Consider the following 21,055-nt stretch of genomic DNA (forward strand, 5'->3'; position numbering starts at 1 on the left):
AGTTTGTGAGTGCTTTTGGTGACAAGCCGAATTTCTTCAGCCTCCTGAGGTTGAAGAGGTGCTGCTGCGCCTTCTTCACGATGCTGTCTGTGTGAGTGGACCAATTCAGTTTGTCTGTGATGTGTATGCCGAGGAACTTAAAACTTGCTACCCTCTCCACTACTGTTCCATCGATGTGGATAGGGGGTGTTCCCTCTGCTGTTTCCTGAAGTCCACAATCATCTCCTTAGTTTTGTTGACGTCGAGTGTGAGGTTATTTTCCTGACACCACACTCCGAGGGCCCTCACCTCCTCCCTGTAGGCCGTCTCGTCGTTGTTGGTAATCAAGCCTACCACTGTTGTGTCGTCCGCAAACTTGATGATTGAGTTGGAGGCGTGCGTGGCCACGCAGTCGTGGGTGAACAGGGAGTACAGGAGAGGGCTCAGAACGCACCCTTGTGGGGCCCCAGTGTTGAGGATCAGCGGGGAGGAGATGTTGTTGCCTACCCTCACCACCTGGGGGCGCCCCGTCAGGAAGTCCAGTACCCAGTTGCACAGGGCGGGGTCGAGACCCAGGGTCTCGAGCTTGATGACGAGCTTGGAGGGTACTATGGTGTTGAATGCCGAGCTGTAGTCGATGAACAGCATTCTCACATAGGTATTCCTCTTGTCCAGATGGGTTAGGGCAGTGTGCAGTGTGGTTGAGATTGCATCATCTGTGGACCTATTTGGGCGGTAAGCAAATTGGAGTGGGTCTAGGGTGTCAGGTAGGGTGGAGGTGATATGGTCCTTGACTAGTCTCTCAAAGCACTTCATGATGACGGAAGTGAGTGCTACGGGGCGGTAGTCATTTAGCTCAGTTACCTTAGCTTTCTTGGGAACAGGAACAATGGTGGCCCTCTTGAAGCATGTGGGAACAGCAGACTGGTATAGGGATTGATTGAATATGTCCGTAAACACACCGGCCAGCTGGTCTGCGCATGCTCTGAGGGCGCGGCTGGGGATGCCGTCTGGGCCTGCAGCCTTGCGAGGGTTAACACGTTTAAATGTCTTACTCACCTCGGCTGCAGTGAAGGAGAGACCGCATGTTTTCGTTGCAGGCCGTGTCAGTGGCACTGTATTGTCCTCAAAGCGGGCAAAAAAGTTATTTAGTCTGCCTGGGAGCAAGACATCCTGGTCCGTGACTGGGCTGGATTTCTTCCTGTAGTCCGTGATTGACTGTAGACCCTGCCACATGCCTCTTGTGTCTGAGCCGTTGAATTGAGATTCTACTTTGTCTCTGTACTGACGCTTAGCTTGTTTGATAGCCTTGCGGAGGGAATATTTGCATGCCTCTGCATTTCATTTTTATTTATTTGTGTATAATACATTTATGAATAGTTTATATAGTGTAAGACCGTTAATTCTAACCAGAAGTTTGGATTTTTATGGATTTACATGTAAATTAACTCATTAACAATATAATATATTATTTTCCAGCAGTATTACTGGGGATCGCAATATCGGCAAGGGGTGAATATTGTTGCTGTCAATGGTAAGGATTGTCCAGATTGTCAGTTTATGAGATCTTTATTGTAACTTTAGAGGTGAACATGTTTCATACTAACACAGAGACCCTTTCTCTCACAGCGTCATCAGGAAAAAAGATAGATTCATGTTGGGCGAAAAGATACTCTCAGCCAATCTGACTAATCAGAATTGTGCAACATTTTTCAGAAATCACGGATATCATCTATGAAATGGATCATTTCCATTCTCTGTGGTTGTATTACTATGATGATTATCACGTTATGAAAGATCTCATCTAACCATCATGAGAGTCACGTGACACAATAAACACACAGCCCCTACTGCATTGTAACTTAAGAGGGGATAAGGGATGTAAAAAACAACAGATCTAAGAATGGAAAGGGGCAGGCCAGACTTCCTGATATGAAGCATGTACGTTACCAAGCATGAACCATCCTCCATTATGGTTCACCACACATGAACTACAGAGCCCTGTTGGCTTACGACGGCCCCCTTGTGGGATGTGGAACACATTATGATGAGGACACCTTGTGTAGCACACATGAGAGGGGGCAGGGTCAGTGTTTGGGTGTTGATCATTAATAACCAACATACTTGTCAACATGGGTATTCACTGCTTGTCCTGCCTCTGCCTGGAACATATAGGCCTGGATAACTCAGCGGCATTGGTCAACTTCATCCACAATATTCCAAACGTCTCCTTTGTGCTGATGGCAACATTCGTTGACGTATTTTACAAATGAGAAGTACGTGAGCATTACAATATGTTGACAGAACATTTTGTGAACATGAAGACCACAACTATATTTAAGTTGCATGGAACTAAGAATGTCAACCTCCAGGTAGGTATTGTATGTCATCTAAGGTATTTGAAAATCACATGTGCTTTATATTATGTCTGATGCTCTACAGTGACACCACATATACACCATGTTTACAGCAGATCATTTACTTATATACTTACAGTATCTAACTCCAAGACGTTCACACAAGGTTTTTATTTTTCCTATTTGAAACAGGTTTAGTCCAGAGGCAAAGAAGGAAATAGAGGTAGCGCCTACTACACTTCTTGGGTGATAAAGGTGTCACTTTTCCTGACAACATCAATAGGCAGAAGGTAAAGCCATGATTTAACTCACTGTTGGTTGGTCCATTTTCCACTGCTGATAAATAGTGTAGACTCACACACTTAGACTTTAAAAGTCAAATGGCCATTGTTGTGCTGTAAGTATGTAATGTAAAACAGACGTTGAATCTTAATTTGACCAGTTTCTCAAGGCAGGAAAATAATATAATAATAATTCCGCAACAGGATTATTGTGATTATTGTGTGGATTATAATGAACACTTTTGTAAGGGTTGATACAAGTTAGGGCAAATCAAGTCTGAAACTTTAAAGTGGAAATTACAAATTTAAGAAGCCTTTTTACATTTCCAATAGGAAATGTCCTGCAACAACAGGGTGATCAGATTAAGATCATGTTTTGGGTTGTTCCAGATTATGCAGGATGACCCAAAAATAATTCATAATGACAAATTTGGAGCCTTGCCAGAAGAGGGGCAGATACTGTAGAGAGAAGTGTTGGAAAGCATTTTCATGATTATTTGAAATGAATGTCCATGATACAGAGCACCAGTCAAAAGTTTGGACACACTTTCTCATTCAAGGGTTTTTATTTATTTTTACTATTTTCTACATTGTAAAATAGTAGTGAAGACATCAAAACTATGAAATAACACATATGGAATCATGTAGTAACCAAAAAAATGGTTAAACAAATCAAAATATATTGTTTATTTTAGAATATTCAAAGTAGCCACCCTTTACCTAGATGACAGCTTTGCACACTCTTGGCATTCTCTCAACCAGCTTCATGAGGAATGCTTTTTCAACAGTCTTGAAGGAGTTCTCACATATGCTTAGCACTTGTTGACTGCTTTTCCTTCCCTCTGCGGTCCAACTCATCCTAAACCATCTCAACTGGGTTGAGGTCAGGTGATTGTGGAGGCCAGCTCATCTGATGCAGAACTCAATCTACTTATTGGTCAAATTGCACTTACACAGCCTGCAGGTGTGTTTTGGGTCATTGTCGTGTTGAAAAACAAATTATAGTCCCTCTAAGCGCAAACCAGATGGGATGGCGTATCGCTGCAGAATGCTGTGGTAGCCATGCTGGTTAAGTGTAACTTGTCAGGGATTCTAAATAAATCCCTGACAGTGTCACCAGCAAAGCACCCCCACACCATCACACCTCCTCCTCCATGCTCAATGTTGGGAACCACACATGCAGAGATCATCCATTCACCTACTCTGCGTCTCACAAAGACACGGCGGTTGGAACCAAAAATCTCAAATTTGGACTCATTAGATCAAAGGACAGATTTCCACTAGTCTAATGTCCTGGCAAACAAGTCTCTTCTTATTATTGCTGTCCTTTAGTAGTGGTTTCTTTGCAGCAATTCGATCACGAAGGCCTGATTCACACAGTCTCCTCTGAACAGTTGATATTGAGATGTGTCTGTTACTTCAACCATGAAGCATTTATTTGGGCTGCAATCTGATGTGCAGTTAACTCTAATGAACTTATCCTCTGCAGCAGAGGTAACTCTGGGTCTTCCTTTCCTGTGGCGGGCCTCATGAGAACCAGTTTCATCATAGCGCTTGATGGTTTTTTGTGACTGCACTTGAAGAAACTTTCAAAGTTCTTGAAATTTTCCAGATTGACTTACCTTCATGTCTGAAAGTAATGATGGACTGTCATTTCTCTTTGCTTATTTGAGCTGTTCTTGCCATAATATGGCCTTTTACCAAATAGGGCTGTCTTCTGTATACCATCCCTACCTTGTCACAACACTGGCTCAAAAGCATTGAGAAGGAAAGAAATTCCAGAAATGAACAAGGCACACTTGTTAATTTAAATGCATTCCAGGTGACATGAAGCTGGTTGAGAGAATGCTAAGAGTGTGCAAAGCTGTCACCAAGGCAAAGGGTGGACATTGTTTTGGTTACTACGTGATTCCATGTGTGTTATATTATAGTTTGGATGTCTTCACTTATTATTCTACAATGTAGAAAATAGTAAAAATAAAGAAAAACCCTTGAATGAGTAGTTGTGTCCAAACTTTTGACTGGTACTGTATGTATTCATTGTTTTCACCTGGGCTGGCTGTATTCAATATGCAAGTGTATATGTATCAGTGTCTGACTCACTCCAACACATTTGTTTTAATTAATAAACACTGCAAAATTATTTTATGTACATAAAAACATAACACTTTATTTTGTGTCAATTAATACTTGATATTATCATACACAGGTTCATAAAAATTAGAAAAGGCTCTGATCATGTAAAACAAAAAAGGTATGACCAAAACATGGATTTATGTGTGTGCAAGTATGCAGAGTACAGTACTCCCTTTCAAAATGACAATTCCTGCATACCTTTCCTCAACATGATAAAAATATCTTAATGAAAAAATGTCAAATAGATATTCCCTGAAAACTTAAATATTAGAAGTCAACAGGCACAAAAAATATCTGAAAGCAGTGTACATTTAATGTATTCAAAAGCTTTATTTCAGACAGACAGGTAAATTTGATAAGCAACAGGGTGCGTCTTCATTGGCACCTCCATCAATTCTTCTGCAAGGAAATTCAAAATGTATAAAAGATGTTTTAAAGTAATAACCTTAATTTTATTGGTCCTATATATGCTGCTCTGTAAAAAAAATAAAGAAATGTATATATCCTCTTTGCCTATCTTTTCTTACAATAATTCACTTTCTGTTATCATTGTCCTACTGTTAGTACCTACCTGCATTTGTTCATATATCCAGGGGAGGAAGTGGGTGACATTGCCGTAGACTCCTGGTTTGTTCCTCAGGGCACAACCTATACCCCAGCTAGTGTCCCCTACCAGCCACCATACTGAACCCTCCTTGGCCACCATTGGTCCTCCACTGTCCCCCTGCAACACATAATAAGTTACCCGCCCCCCCCTCCTCCTATGTTAGCATTACAAAATGGGTCCATAACTTTAATACTGTGCATTTGAAAAGTAAAGTCAACTTCATCAGATTTGCCACCAATACTCCTTATAGGACACATCACTGCACTCTATACTCCTCTGTAAACTGGTCATCTCTGTATACCAGTTGCAAGACCCACTGGTTGATGCTTATTTATAAAACCCTCTTAGCGCTCACTAACTGATAATCCTGCTGCAGCCCTCATCCTCCACATACAACAACTGTTCTGCCAGTCACATTCTGTTAAAGGTCCCTAAAGCACACATATCCCTGGGTCGCTCTTGTTTTCAGTTCACTGCAACTAGCAATAGTAACGAGCTGCAAAAAAAACACTCAAACTGGACAGTTTTATCTCCATCTCTTCATTCAAAGACTCAATCATGGACACTCTTGCTTACAGTTGTGGCTGCTTTGCGTGATGTTGTCTCTACCTTCCTGCCTTTGTGCTGTTGTCTGTGCCCAATAGTGTTTGTACCATGTTTTGTGCTGCTACCATATTGTGTTGCTACCATGTTGTTGTCATGTGGTGTTGCTACCATACTATGTTGTCATGTGTTGCTGCCATTCTTAGGTCTCCCTTTATGTAGTGTTGTGGTGTCTCTCTTGTCGTGATGTGTGTTATGTCCTATATTTTTATTTTTAATTCTAGCCCCCGTCCCCGCAGGAGGCCTTTTGGTAGGCCATCATTGTATATAAAAATGTGTTCTTAACTGACTTGCCTTGTTGAATAAAAGGTTAAATAAATAAATACAAAATAAAACAAAAGTATTCAGACCACTTCACTTTTTCCACATTTTGTTACTTTACAGCCTTATTCTAAAATGTATAATCAATCTACACAAAATACTCTATAATGGCAAATCGAAAACAGGTTTTTAGAAACAGAAACCTTATTTACATAAGTATTATTTACATATGACCCTTTAATATGAGACTCCTGTTTCTTGTTTCCATTGATCATCCTTGAGATGTTTCTACAACTTGATTGGAGTCTGTGGAAAATTCAATTGATTTGACATGATTTGGAAAGGCAAACTCCTGTCTTTATAAGGTCCCACAGTTGACAGTGCATGTCAGAGCAAAAACCAAGCCATGTGGTCGAAGGAATTGTCCGTAGAGCTCCGTGACAGGATTGTGTCGAGGCACAGATCTGGTGAAGGGTACCAAAACATTTCAGCAGCATTGAAGGTCCCCAAGAACACAGTGGCCTCCATCATTCTTAAATGGAAGAAGACTCTTCCAAGAGCTGGCCGCCCGGCCAAACTGAGCAATCGGGGGAGAAGGGCCTTGGTCAGGGCGGTGACCAAGAACCCGATGGTCACTCTGACAGAGCTCCAGAGTACCTCTGTGGCGATTGGAAAACCTTCCAGAAGGACAACCATCTCTGCAGCACTCCACCAAATCAGGCTTTCATGGTAGAGTGGCCAGACGGAAGTCACTCCTCAGGAAAAGGCACATGACAGCCTGCTTAGAGTTTGCCAAAAAAGCACCTAAAGGACCTAAAGGCCTGAATGCCAAGTGTCACGCCTGGAAGAAACCTGACATCATATGTACTGTGAAGCATGGTGGTGGCAGCATCCTGCTGTGGGGATATTTTTCAGCAGTAGGGACTGGGAGACTAGTCAGGATCGAGGGAAAGATGAATGGAGCAAAGTACAGAGAGATCCTTGATGAAAACCTGATCCAGAATGCTCAGGACCTCACACTGGGGCGACGGTTCACCTTCCAACAGGACAATGACCCTAACCACACAGCCAAGACAACGCAGGAGTGGCTTCGGTACAAGTATCTGGATGTCCTTGAGTGGCCCAGCCAGAGACCGGACTCTGGAGAGACCTGAAAATAGCTGTGCAGCGACGCTCCCCATCTAACCTGACAGCGTTTGAGAGGAACTGCTCAAATAGAGGTGTGCCAAGCTTGTAGTGTCATACCCAAGAAGATTCGAGGCTGTAATCGCTGCCAAAGGTGGTTCAGCAAAGTAAACGGTCTGAAAACATATGTAAATTTGATTATGATTATATTTCTTTATATAAATTTGCTAAAATATCTAAAAACTCATTTTAGCTTTCTCATTTTGGGGTATTGTGTGTAGATTGATGAAGGGAAAAAACAATTGAATTCATTTTAGAATAAGGCTGTAACGTAACAAAATGTGGAAAAAGTGAAGGGGTCTGAATACTTTCCGATTGCATTGTACCTTCAAAAACATGAGTATACTTCATATATACTACTTCAAGGTCTCAGAGCAAGTGACGTCACCGATTGAAACGCTATTGGCACGCACCCCACTAACTAGCTAGCCATTTCACACCGGTTACAATAACACAATCAGAAAACAACTAATCCAACAAAACATTGTCATATTCAATCAAATAATAAAGAATACATGCAGTAAGTAAAAAACCACAAAAACCTTCCCCTAAATAAGGATTAGATAGCCTACAGTATGTGCTACACATGTATGTTGGTTCTATGTGTGAATCTGACCTGACATGAGTCCACTCCTCCTGCCAGTGTCCCAGCACAGATCATAGAGGCGGTTACAAGTCCATTATACACCAACGATGCATTACATGTCTCTCTGCTGTACATGGTGATCTGGGCCTGACGCAGGTTTCCCGACGACGACCCTGGAGCCATAAAAATGATCAGCAATCATAAGTCAATCATACGGCTTCATTACAACAAATTAATTATATTCTTTAAATCTTATAAGATCAATCACTTTTAGTCATAAAACCTTTGACTTGTGTTTAATAATGACAGTCATTGGTCCTGTAATAAGAGTTGTCTTACCACCACTCCTAATGGACCCCCATCCAGAGATCCAGGCTTCTCGCTGGGGAGTCAGATTCACACCGACATTGGGCAGACAGACTGGTTTCACCGTGTCTACACCATAACACCATAGTTGGCAATCAGAAGGTTGCGACACCAGGTGGTGTCATAGGAAGGCCCTAAAAATTGTCAAAGACTCCAGCCACCCAAGTCATAGACTGTACTCTCTTCTACCTCATGGCACCGATGCACAAAGTCTGGAACCACCAGGGACCCTGTACAGCTTCTACCCCCAAACCATAAGACTGCTACATATTTAGTTAAAGATTTAACCAATAGCTACCCAGACTGTCTGCATTGACCCTTTTTGCACTAACTCTTTTGACTCATCACACACACTGCTGTTACTATTGATAATCTATCCCGTTGCCTAGTCACTTTATGCCTAGTCACTTTATGCCTAGTCACTTTATGCCTAGTCACTTTATGCCTAGTCACTTTATGCCTAGTCACTTTATGCCTAGTCACTTTATGATACTCTTCTTTTTCCAAACCCTAAAAGGGATTTTCTATTGGATCATGCTTTTTCAAATGTCTGAAATGGAACATGGACTTACTTGACATAGTGAGGGGTGTGCTGAGTTTCATGAGAGCGATGTCATTATCACTAGTCTGCTTGTCGTACTTTTCATGAGAGATTATGTGTCCCACTGAATTCCCAGTGGCAAAATCCATCTGGGTCAAGGCCAGATAGCCAGCATACACTGTCCACTGACTGGGCCCTGATAGCCTACCATACACAATGAGAGAGAAAACAGACAACAATATGTCCTCAGGTGATCTTTGCTTTTTCATGGTTGTCATGCTGCCACCACACAATCATGCTATCGTATAGTGTTGTTTTATTCACAAGGATGCTTTGAATAGATTTCTGTTTTTTATTTTGTTTGTTTTTATTATATTGTAACATCTTTAGGAGATCCATCCTCCTCTGCTTCATTGCCGAAGACTTCTTTGAGAGGAACAGATGATGTTTGGTGTGAAACATATGCTTTTAAAATTGAAATGGCTAATTAAACAAGTTTTTATTCCCTTTAAATAAGTTGCAGTTAAACTCACGTTTCTACGCAGTGGGCGGCAGTGAGGATCCACTCAGGGCTGATGATGGAGCCTCCACACAGGTGCTGGCCCCTGGCGTGCAGACTGACCTGCCATGGCCAGGCACCGCTCACTGCTATATCCCCCCCTACGATTCGGCTCCAAGGAGCTGCTATACTGACACCACAGTCTGGAAGCAATTCAACACACACATTTCAAAGACTAACTTTGTAGGGCAAAGAGAGCTGCATGGCCAGTCTGGCTCAAGATGAACACAACAGGGTTTACATCTGGCTATGTATTATGTAGAAATGATATAGCATCCCTATGTTTCCATAGCCAACCCCAAAGTCTGGTGGAGGCTCCTCAGAGGAGGACCATCCTCTTCAGTGAAATTCATAAATTGTTTAATTGTACATTTAAACATTTAAAAATGTATCCTTTTTACACTAAATATAATCATGTCACCAAATAACTGATTTAAACACACTATTTTTCAAAGAAGGTCTACAGTAGCCTCAACAGCACTCTGTAGGGTAGCACCATCTCCTCTGGGTACATTGAATTCAGTACAAAACCTAGGAGGCTCATGGTTCTCACCCCCCTTCCATAGATTTATACAGCAATTATGACAACTTCTGGAGGATGTCCGCCAGCCAATCAGAGCTTTTGCAGCATAAACTGATATGTTGTCCCCCAATCAAAGGATCCGAGAATGAAAATGAAAATGTTTGCACTCACTACTGTAAGTGACTCTGGAGAGTCTGCTGAATGATGATGAGTTCTAATGTTGTAAATTATCACCTTGAAATATTGAGTGCCATAGTCTAGTTTGTACACCAGAAGTTAATGGTTATCTGTACGGGGAATGTTTTGAGTAAAGGAAGGGCAATCACGTACCAGGCATTGATAAGGGTGGAGAGATGTGGTTTAGTGAGGAAGGTCAGGTCACATTAATGGAGAAGGAACAGTTTATGGCCCCCGCATCACTTAATTTCCTGCCTAGCAATAACAGATGTAAATGTAACAGTGATCATGTGACTTGAGATTTGTTCCCCTGAATGTGTTTCTATAATCTCTAACCTGAAGGTAATCTGAGCCTGTACTGAGAATTAGTGGAAGGGTAAAGTAATGGCTTACCAATACACTGCAGGGAGACTGCTTGTGCTGAGCAGTAGGGGCTGCAGGCAGAAGTGACGTCACAAAGGTTTATGGAAGCAATTCTGTACTTGAACTCCATTTTGTATGCATTGTTCACCACTCAACAAAAATCTGTATAGACAACATTTTGTTTGTTTTGATAGAATAAGAGTGTGCATTCATGTTAAACTCACCTTCCAGTTAGCTGCCTCTGTAGAAGGGATTGGGGGTCAAAGCTGGACAGCTTCAAATAGCCCTCGGAAGCCAAGGAGCCTGGGTTTCTTTGTGAGGACCGAACGTAGGACCCACTTGGAAGCAGAGATAGACCTGGTCAGTACATGCCCCTTAAATAGCCCTTATGTTATGCACATTATACTGTATGTACGGTACAGAGTTTACCAAATCAAATCGTATTGGTCACCGACACATATTTAGCAGATGTTATTGCGTGTGTAGCAAAATGCTTGTGTTCCTAGCTCCAACAGTGCAGTAGTATCTAACAATACACAACAATACACACAAATCTAAAAGTAAAAGAATGGAGTTAAGAAATACATAAATATTAGGATGAGCAATGTCAGAGTGGCATTGAGTAAAATACAGTAGAATAGAATACAGTATATACGTATGAGACGAATAAAGCAGTATGTAAACATTATTAAAGTGACCAGTGTTCCATTATTAAAGTGGTCAGTGATTCCTTGTCTATGTTTATAGGGTGGTAGCCTCTAAGGTGCAGGGTTGAGTAACAAGGTTGTAGCTGGCTAGTGATGGCTAGTTAACAGTCTGATGGCCTTGAGATAGAAGTTGTTTTTCAGTCTCTTGGTCGCAGCTTTGATGCACCTGTACTGACCTCGCCTTCTGGATGATAGCGGGGTGAACAGGCAGTGGCTCAGGTGGTGGTTTTCCTTGATGATCTTTTTGGCCTTCCTGTGACATCGGGTGCTGTAGGTGTCCTAGAGAGCAGACCGCACCACCCTCTGGAGAGCCCTGTGGTTGCGGGCGGTGCAGTTGCCATACCAGGTGGTGATACAGCCGGACAGGATGCTCTCAATCGTGCATCTGTAAAAGTTTGTTAGGGTCTTACGAGCCAAGCCAAATTTCTTCAGCCTCCTGAGTTTGAAGAGGCACTTTTGCTGGGTTCAGACCCAGGGCCCCGGAGCTTAACGATGAGCTTGGAGGGCACTATGGGGTTGAAGGCTGAGCTGTAGTCAATGAACAGGATTCTTAAAGAGGTTTTCCTCTTGTCCAGAAGGGATAGGGCAGTGTGCAGTGTGATGGCGTTGTCTGTGGATCTATTGAAGTGGGTCTAGGGTGTCAGGTAAGGTAGAAGTAATATGATCCTTAACTAGCCTCTCAAAGCACTTCATGAGGACAGAAGTGAGTGCTACGGGGCGACGTAGCTGGTTTTCCCTTTGTTGTCTGTGATTGTCTGTAGACCCTGCCACATACGTCTTTTGTCTGAGTTGTTGAATTTCGACTCCACTTTGTCTCTGTACTGACATTTTGCCTGTTTGATTGCCTTACGGAGGGAATAACCTCTCTGTTTGTATTCAACCATATTTCCAGTCACCTTACCATGGTTAAATGCGGTGGCTTGCACTTGCAGTTTTGGGTGAACGCTGTCATCTATACACGGTTTCTGGTTTGGGTAGGTTTTAATAGTCACAGTGGGAACTGTGATTACAGTTACAATTACAGATACTCTATGACACGTATGTGATCCTATTTCTCATGGTGACCCACCTGCTGTATCCCATCTTTTTACAGGTGGCCCTGCCAAAGTTGTCATTCCAGTCATCAGCACACACTGGCTTCCACGTCTGACTGTCTGATGAGTAACTCTGCAGCACAGAACCAGACCCATAGAGGCGCACTGGTAGAAGAAAGCAGATATTACAATTGATTGACGAATAGTGTTCAAATTGGGTGGGATGGGGTTTGGGCACAAATCATATAAAAAAAACATAGCTACATGAATTCTAACAGAGTGTTCCTAGACACAGCATCAAATCAAACTTAAGCACATTTATTTTAAAAAAAAATGCATTTCAAGGTGCTTAACCCTCATTCTACCAACTGGGGTAGTTTTTGACTACAGACAAAAACACCCAATTCCGCCTACAATAAATACAAAAATCTTCCAATAGTATACAAAGTCTGCCAATAGTATAAATACTTGACAGAACTGCAATACAGAACTCCGATAGGCTCTGAATCTACATAGAGAGCTGTGCTGGTGTGTATTCTACGAAAAGTAATTATTCTAGGACAAACGTTAGAAATATATATACAGTGGGGCAAAAAAGTATTTAGTCAGCCACCAATTGTGAAAGTTCTCCCACTTAAAAAGATGAGAGAGGCCTGTAATTTTCATCATAAGTACACTTCAACTATGACAGACAAAATGAGAAAAGAAAATCACGTTGTAGGATTTTTAATGAATTTATTTGCAAATTATGGTGGAAAATAAGTATTTGGTCACCTACAAACAAGCAAGATTTCTGGCTCTCACAGACCTGTAACTTCTTCTTTAAGAGGCTCCTCTGTCCTCTACTCGTTACCTGTATTAATGGCACCTGTTTGAACTTGTTATCAGTATAAAAGACACCTGTCCACAACCTCAAACAGTCACACTCCAAACTCCACTATGGCCAAGACCAAAGAGCTGTCAAATCACACCAGAAACAAAATTTTAGACCTGTACCCGGCTGGGAAGACTGAATCTGCAATAGGTAAGCAGCTTGGTTTGAAGAAATCAACTGTGGGAACAATTATTAGGAAATGGAAGACATACAAGACCACTGATAATCTCCCTCGATCTGGGGCTCCACGCAAGATCTCACCCCATGGGGTCAAAATGATCACAAACAAAATTCCCAGAACCACACGGGGGGACCTAGTGAATGACCTGCAGAGAGCTGGGACCAAAGTAACAAAGTCTACCATCAGTAACACACTACGCCGCCAGGGACTCAAATTCTGCAGTGCCAGACGTGTCCCCCTGCTTAAGCCAGGCCCGTCTGAAGTTTGCTAGAGAGCATTTGGATGATCCACAAGAAGATTGGGAGAATGTCATATGGTCAGATGAAACCAAAATATAACTCTTTGGTAAAAACTCAACTCGTAGTGTTTGGACGACAAAGAATGCTGAGTTGCATCCAAAGAACACCATACCTACTGTGAAGCATGGGGGTGGAAACATCATGCTTTGGGGCTGTTTTTCTGCAAAGGGACCAGGACGACTGATCCGTGTAAAGGAAAGAATGAATGGGACCATGTATCGTGAGATTTTGAGTGAAAACCTCCTTCCATCAGCAAGGGCATTGAAGATGAAATGTGGCTGGGTCTTTCAGCATGACAATGATCCCAAACACACTGCCCGGGCAACGAAGGAGTGGCTTCGTAAGAAGCATTTCAAGGTCCTGGAGTGGCCTAGCCAGTCTCCAGATCTCAACTCCATAGAAAATCTTTGGAGGGAGTTGAAAGTCTGTGTTGCCCAGCAACAGCCCCAAAACATCACTGCTCTAGAGGAGATCTGCATGCAGGAATGGGCCAAAATACCAGCAACAGTGTGTGAAAACCTTGTGAAGACTTACAGAAAACGTTTGACCTCTGCCATTGCCAACAAAGGGTATATAACAAAGTATTGAGATAAACTTTTGTTATTGACCAAATACTTATTTTCCACCATAATTTGCAAATAAATTCATTAAAAATCCTACAATGTGATGTTCTGGATTTTTTTTTCTCATTTTGTCTGTCATAGTTGAAGTGTACCTATGATGAAAATTACAGGCCTCTGTCATCTTTTTAAGTGGGAGAATATGCACAATTGGTGGTTGACTAAATACTTTTTTGCCCCACTGTATATTTGAATCCAGGTTTCTCTGGAGACATAATATTAACAGGACAGATGCCTCACAAGTCCTCAACTGGCAGCTTCATTAAATAGTACACACAAAACATCAGTCTCAACGTCAACAGTGAAGAGGCGACTCCGGGATGCTGGCCTTCCAGGCAGAGTTGTAAAGAAAAAGATACGCAGAGAGCATCATGAAGAACAAGGAACACACCAGGCAGGTCCGAGATACTGTTGTGAAGAAGTTTAGTGTTTGGTGTGTCAATGGATGACTCACTTTTTGTCAATAAAATTAAGTACATATCTAAACACCTCCCTCTGCAACAGGATCCTGGACTTCCTGACAGGCTGCCCCCAGGTGGTGAGGGTAGGAAGCAACACATCTGCCACGCTGATCCTCAACACTGGAGCTCCCCAGGGGTGCGTGCTCAGTCCCCTCCTGTACTCCCTGTTCACCCACGACTGCATGGCCAGGCACGACTCCAACACCATCATTAAGTTTGCTGACGACACAATAGTGGTAGGCCTGATCACCGACAACGACGAGACAGCCTACAGGGAGGAGGTCAGAGACCTGGCCGGGTGGTGCCAGAATAACAACCTATCCCTCAATGTAACCAAGACTTTGCTCGGTCTCCAACCGCAAGGCACTTCAGAGGGTAGTGCGTACGGCCCAGTACATCACTCGGGCAAAGCTGCCTGCCATCCTCTACACCAGGCGGTGTCAGAGCAAGGCCCTAAAAATGGTCAAAGACCCCAGCCACCCCAGTCATAGACTGTTGTCTCTACTACCGCATGGCAAGCGGTACTGGAGTGCCAAGTCTAGGACAAAAAGGCTTCTCAACAGTTTTTACCCCCAAGCCATAAGACTCCTGAACAGGTAACCAATGGTTACCCGGACTATTTGCATTGTCCCCCTCCCCCAACCCCTCTTTTACGCTGCTGCTGCTCTCTGTTTATCTTATATGCTTTGTCACTTTAACTACACATTCATGTACATACAACCTAAATTGTTCCGACCAACCAGTGCTCCCGCACATTGGCTTACCGGGCTATCTGCATTGTGTCCCACCACCCGCCAACCCCTCTTTGCTACTCTCTGTTCATCATATATGCACAGTCACTTTAACGATACCTACATGTACATACTACCTCAATAAGCCTCACTAACAGGTGTCTGTCTGTATAGAGCCTTGCTACTCTTTTTTCAAATGTCTTTCTACTGTTGTTTTATTTATTTATACTTACCCACACCTTTTTTTGGCACCACTCGTTAGAGTCTGTAAGTAAGCATTTCACTGTAAGGTTTACACCTGTTGTATTCGGCGCACGTGACAAATAAACTTTGATTTGATTTTGTTCATTTTTTACCACATAAATGTGACTTGAATATTTACTTCAAAATTCTAAACACGAAATGATACTACAATCAAATGATGGCAAATCAGCTCTTTGGTACTAATAAGAATTGTACTTATTTAATGGGAACATTTATACTTTTGTTTCATAGAATATGCAAATTAACTTTCATTTTGCTGAAATAACAGTCTGTTGTATTTATTTCTTATTTCAGATATCATTATTTACATGTCTAATTATGTTTTAATAATAATTAAGTTGATATGTTGGTTGGTAATCCATGTATGTAAAATATGTTGGTAATATGAGGGTTAACAAATAAAACAATAAAAGGTGAGAAAGATTAAAAACAACTCACTTCTATGCAAATATAAAATCAAGACAAACATGAATAAAAATGTGCAATTAAGAGAGAAATGAAACCCACAACCCTGGCGTTGCAAGTACCATGCTCTACCAACTGAGCCACACAGGCTTTAGACTGGTATCCTACTGTGATCTACATCTTGACTCAGGACTTTGGGGTTGGCTATGGAAGCATAGAGATGCTATATATAGTTCCTGTCAAATTTAGAACCAAACGTTTCTGACATTTGGAACAACTAAAAGATCTGAGAGATCAACAGTCTACTGTACTGATAAACCAAAAATGATTGAGTGGAGACTTACGGCACTGTGTCTCGTCCTCTCCTCCTGGACAGTCTCTGATGCCATCACACCATTTGGATGCACTCAGATACACACAACCCTGCCTACAGGACCTCCCCAACACACACTGGTTGGACACTGGACACACACACACACACACACACACACACACACACACACACACACACACACACACACACACACACACACACACACACACACACACAGACACACACACACACACACACACACACACACACACACACACACACACACACACACACACACACACGAGACCATGACTATAAGGTTACACTTGCTGTCCTTTTAAATTACTGAATAAGAACTACATGGTCATTTTCCTTAGCCTCTAATTACAATGTCAACTAGTCTTTTTCCACTGTGTAGCAAGCAGTGGCATAGAAAGCATAGATCATTTCAACAGTATTAATATTAATGTCAGCTTATGTCAACCAAAGCATCAATTAAGAAACAGTTACTGTATGAGGATTCTGTGTACTGTACGTACGGAAATACCAAACCAACGCTCCTGTTGCCCCAAGGAAAACTAAGACACTGAGGATAGAGGCCACAATACATTTACAGTGACTTTTCTTCACCACTGAAAGAGAGCAGAAACAAAATAACACTCAACATACGAACAATAACACTTTTTGCTCTACTTTTGACCATGAAAGGACTCTCAACCCTCGACCTAGATATTCACATAGAATTTGACCATTAGCCCCTCTGTGTGTCACCCTGGAAGCATGTAATCATGGCAAGGCTTGTTTTGTATTTAAGTGTGGCATCTGATGTTTATCAACAGAGGAATATCAGTAGAAAGGTAAATACTGTACCTTTTTGTTCTGGAACTGGGTGTGGTAGTCCAGGGGTGACCGTGTGGTGGGTATTGATGGTCTTGGGAGCGTACTGGGGAGCGTACTGAGGACAAATAGAGGGGGGGACATTGTGCATCTTTGGGGCAGAGGCGTAAGGAGGGGGTCTTCCCTCCCCTTTTTGAAACCCTCGGTTCACATACTGGGGACCTGGTGGCTGGAGAAAGCGGAGAGAAGGACAATGGTTTTCCGTTTAACTACAATGATGGAAATCCATAAAGTATTTGATAAATTGGAGTGGTTTTCCAATGGTATGTTGAACATAGTCCATGGTACATTACACCAGTATTGTAATCACCACAAAACATCAATGACTGTTATGAACAATGTACGTGGCTGCCCACTTCCCATCGGGAAAACAAAAATCAAATCAGAGATATACAACTGAAGTTACCTGGTTATTGTTCATGTTGACACCACGTTCAGCGTACTGATAAGATCAAATCTGAAAAAGTTTGAAGTAACTTCTAAAAACATTTTAGCCACAGTTTAATATTTATTAACAAAAAAGTTATACAAATGTACAGCAAAGCCTTGTATGACTGTTTTTTGACAGCAGATTCATTTCAGGTACTGTTTTCCAGACTTACCTTGGATTAGTTCAACTGTTGCTTTCAAACACTGATTCGGTGTCCTTTCTTTTTTCTCTCCCTCTAACTCAGGCCATTTCTCCCTTTGCTCCTGGTAATGAACAGCCATGACCACACCTTAGCTTGTGCGCACAGCATGACTTGAAGGGTGGTTCAATTATTTAAGCTGTAACACTAACATAAATAACATTGTGATTTCCTGGTCTAGGCCTAGACCGAATACTGCACCTTGTCATCAATGACTTCAGAAACTAATCTACACTATACTGCACTTGCACAACACTGAATATATTTGTCATGGCAGAATCCCTCCCTCAGCTTATAGATATATCCCCTCTGTATATTCCCACTGCAATCAGCCTATACTCCAGAGTTTAATGGTTACTGTTCTGATATTGTATATTCTATGTGATGTCTATGTATCCTGTTTATATATTGTCCATTGCTGGCAGCATCTTCCCACTAAGGCAAATTATGGGTGTGTAAATGTACTTGCTAAATGAGATCTATATGAAAACTCAGGAAATAAGTACATGTTGATGTATTTTGCTGAGAATAGGAGTTATAACAAAAATACTGAATTGCAAAAAGTGTAATCATTACTTTACATGCAATGATTAGCCTACATGGCACTTTACCTTCCTAAACAAAACAGCTTACTTCTGTTAAACATCTTTACAAGGAATTCTGTTGTGACAATACTAAAATGTAATGTTTATGCACATCTGCTTTTAGGAGTAGAATTTGCATTTTGATCAATTCTGTGAGATTGAAACACAGTATACGGTAATGTGGCTAACAAAAGGGAAGGAAGTATAAAATGTCTGTGAAAACGGATACATTTTATAACCATGTTTTAATTTAAAAGTTTTTCTGTTTGGACTGTTATTGCATGGCAATCTCCCTAACACCCTAGTGATCATCTCTGCCAGGTCATGCGGGAAGAATAACTAGTCAACCATCCAAAAAACCTGCACACTTGAAGACACAATGACCAACCTTTAAAAATAAACAGCATTGTGGAGGATAATGTACGGTACGCAAAAATATTTAACTGGGCAGTAACCTACTGTTTATTGTTTGCTTTTGTAGATTTTGTCGGTTGAATAGCCAGAATCTTCCACCCACACACCTGCTCCAATTCACTTACAATACTGTATATCATTGTAAATGGCCAGGGAAGAAGAAAGGTTGTACAAAATGTTTAATCACAGGCATACATGTTTAGTATATATAGATTTTTAATCTACAAGTAAGTTTATTACATTACATTGTTCCAATTCATCCCAAAAGTGTTCGGTGGGGTTGAGGTCAGGGCTCTGTGCAGTAAAGTTCTTCCACACCGATCTCGACAAACCATTTCTGTATGGACCTTTCTTTGAGCACGGGGGCATTGTCATGCTGAAACAGGAAAGGGCCTTCCCTAAACTGTTGCCACACAGTTGGAAGTACAGAATTGTCTACAATGTCATTGTAGGTTGTAATGTTAATATTTCCCTTCACTGGAACTAAGGGGCCTAGCCTGAATCATGATAACAGCCCCAGACCATTATTCCTCATCTACCAAATTTTACGGTTGGTGCTATGCATTTGGGCAGGTAGCGTTCTCCTGGCATCCGCCAAACCCAGATTTGTCAATCGGACTGCCAGATGCTGAAGCTTTTGCAGAGAACGCGTTTCCAATGGAGGCGAGCTTTACACCACTCCAGCCGACGCTTGGCATTGTGCATGGTGATCTGAGGCTTGTGTGCGGGTGCTTGGCCATGGAAACCCATTTCATGAAGCTCCCAACGAACAGTTATTGTGCTGACATTGCTTTCAGAGGCAGTTTGGAACTCTGTAGTTAGTGTTGCAACAGAGGACAGACGATTTTTACACGCTAAAGCACTTGGCGGTTCTGTTCTGTGAGTTGTTTGGCCTATCACTTCGCAGCTGAGCCGTTGTTGCTCCTAGATGTTTCCACTTCACCATAACAGCAGTTACAGTTGGCCGGGGCAGCTCTAGTAGGGCAGAACTTTGACGAACTGACTTGTTGGAAAGGTGGCATCCTATGACAGTGCCATGTTGAAAGTCACTGAGCTTTTCAGTAAGGCCATTCTACTGCTAATGTTTGTCTATGGAGATTGCATGGCTGTGTGCTTGATTTTATACACCTGCCAGCAACAGGTGTGGCTGAAATAGCCTAAGCCACTAATTTGAAGGGGTGTCCACTTACTTTTGTGTATATAATATAATGTACTCCTTAGATGACTTAAATGCAATCAATAGAATGAAGTGAAGATGGCAAATTGTTATTGTGTAAACAAGAACCCCTGGTTCTCTGCCCATGTCGTCTTCCTTCTTTGCAGTTAATCAACAGGCAATGCATTATGACCATGTCTTTGAGAGGATATTGACACACAACAGGCCCTTGAAATGTCTTCACACAAACTTTATGGCCTCAGGACTTTGACACACTAAGTGCCCAGTCAATATTTAACATGCCATATGACTGTTCACTGCCTGGATAGAAGATGATTTACTATGGGCCTAATGGGACAGAACCACTTGACTGTTCTTTGCCATTGGTGGGCTGAAATTTAGCTTTCTTCTCTCAGGTAAGTCAACTGGTTGTTTTATGTAATATAACCATAGATGAGAGGGACTGAGGTAATAAAAGAAAAACATTTTTTTACTGACAAGTCAGTTCCCAAGTTCCTTATGATATGATGGCTATGCATGAAAATCTCAAAAAGAAACACTGGGCTACGTCTCACTTCCATCCTACCAAATCTAGTCTCTAACAACTGTTGGAATGCGAGAAGATGGGCTTTCAAGGCAATCTTGATAGCAACAGGCAGATTTTCCTACGATTACTTGGAGGGAAAGGTGGCCATATGTTATAGTAGTTGTCATCATCCATCCATCCATCCATCCATAAATACTGGTGATGAGAGTTCTCTACGATAAAATTATCTTTGTCACAACAAACAGTGTAATACTGACAACAGAAATGTTCTTTAAAATTTCACATTTAAAAAGCCATAGGCCTATACCCTCGCCAATCACTGCCTGTGTTCAGAAGGCTAAGCCAAAGAGAACTACAATACTTACAGTGCATTCGGAAAATATTCAGACCCCTTCACTTTTTCAACATTTTGTTA

General features: G+C 41.8%; 1 protein-coding gene across 1 annotated transcript; it reads right to left on the bottom strand.

Moving 5' to 3' along the window:
* Nucleotides 1-5,059: 5,059 nt before the first annotated feature.
* Nucleotides 5,060-18,101, bottom strand: LOC112228111 (transmembrane protease serine 2). Its single transcript, XM_042309786.1, has 14 exons — nucleotides 17,913-18,101; nucleotides 17,717-17,767; nucleotides 17,284-17,479; nucleotides 16,953-17,045; nucleotides 16,445-16,561; nucleotides 12,301-12,430; nucleotides 10,749-10,862; nucleotides 10,555-10,595; nucleotides 9,436-9,604; nucleotides 8,934-9,106; nucleotides 8,335-8,430; nucleotides 8,026-8,168; nucleotides 5,325-5,477; nucleotides 5,060-5,152 (listed from the first exon to the last, which is right to left on the bottom strand). Exons 2-14 carry the CDS (start codon nucleotides 17,729-17,731, stop codon nucleotides 5,144-5,146), a joined length of 1,449 nt encoding a protein of 482 aa, XP_042165720.1. The 5' UTR covers nucleotides 17,732-17,767; nucleotides 17,913-18,101; the 3' UTR covers nucleotides 5,060-5,143.
* Between the last annotated feature and the right edge of the window lie 2,954 nt (nucleotides 18,102-21,055).

Source organism: Oncorhynchus tshawytscha, linkage group LG30 (genome assembly GCF_018296145.1).
Source record: "Oncorhynchus tshawytscha isolate Ot180627B linkage group LG30, Otsh_v2.0, whole genome shotgun sequence".
In the NCBI taxonomy this organism is placed as follows: domain Eukaryota; kingdom Metazoa; phylum Chordata; class Actinopteri; order Salmoniformes; family Salmonidae; genus Oncorhynchus; species Oncorhynchus tshawytscha.

What these genes read in the sequence shown, in the direction of transcription:
- LOC112228111 (XM_042309786.1), bottom strand. An exon ending in GCCGCCCACTGCGTAGAAAC is followed by an intron (nt 9,107 to 9,435) that starts GTGAGTTTAACT and finishes TGTGTATGGTAG; the next exon opens with GCTATCAGGGCCCAGTCAGT. An exon ending in GAGGAGTGGACTCATGTCAG is followed by an intron (nt 5,478 to 8,025) that starts GTCAGATTCACA and finishes TATGTGTTGCAG; the next exon opens with GGGGACAGTGGAGGACCAAT.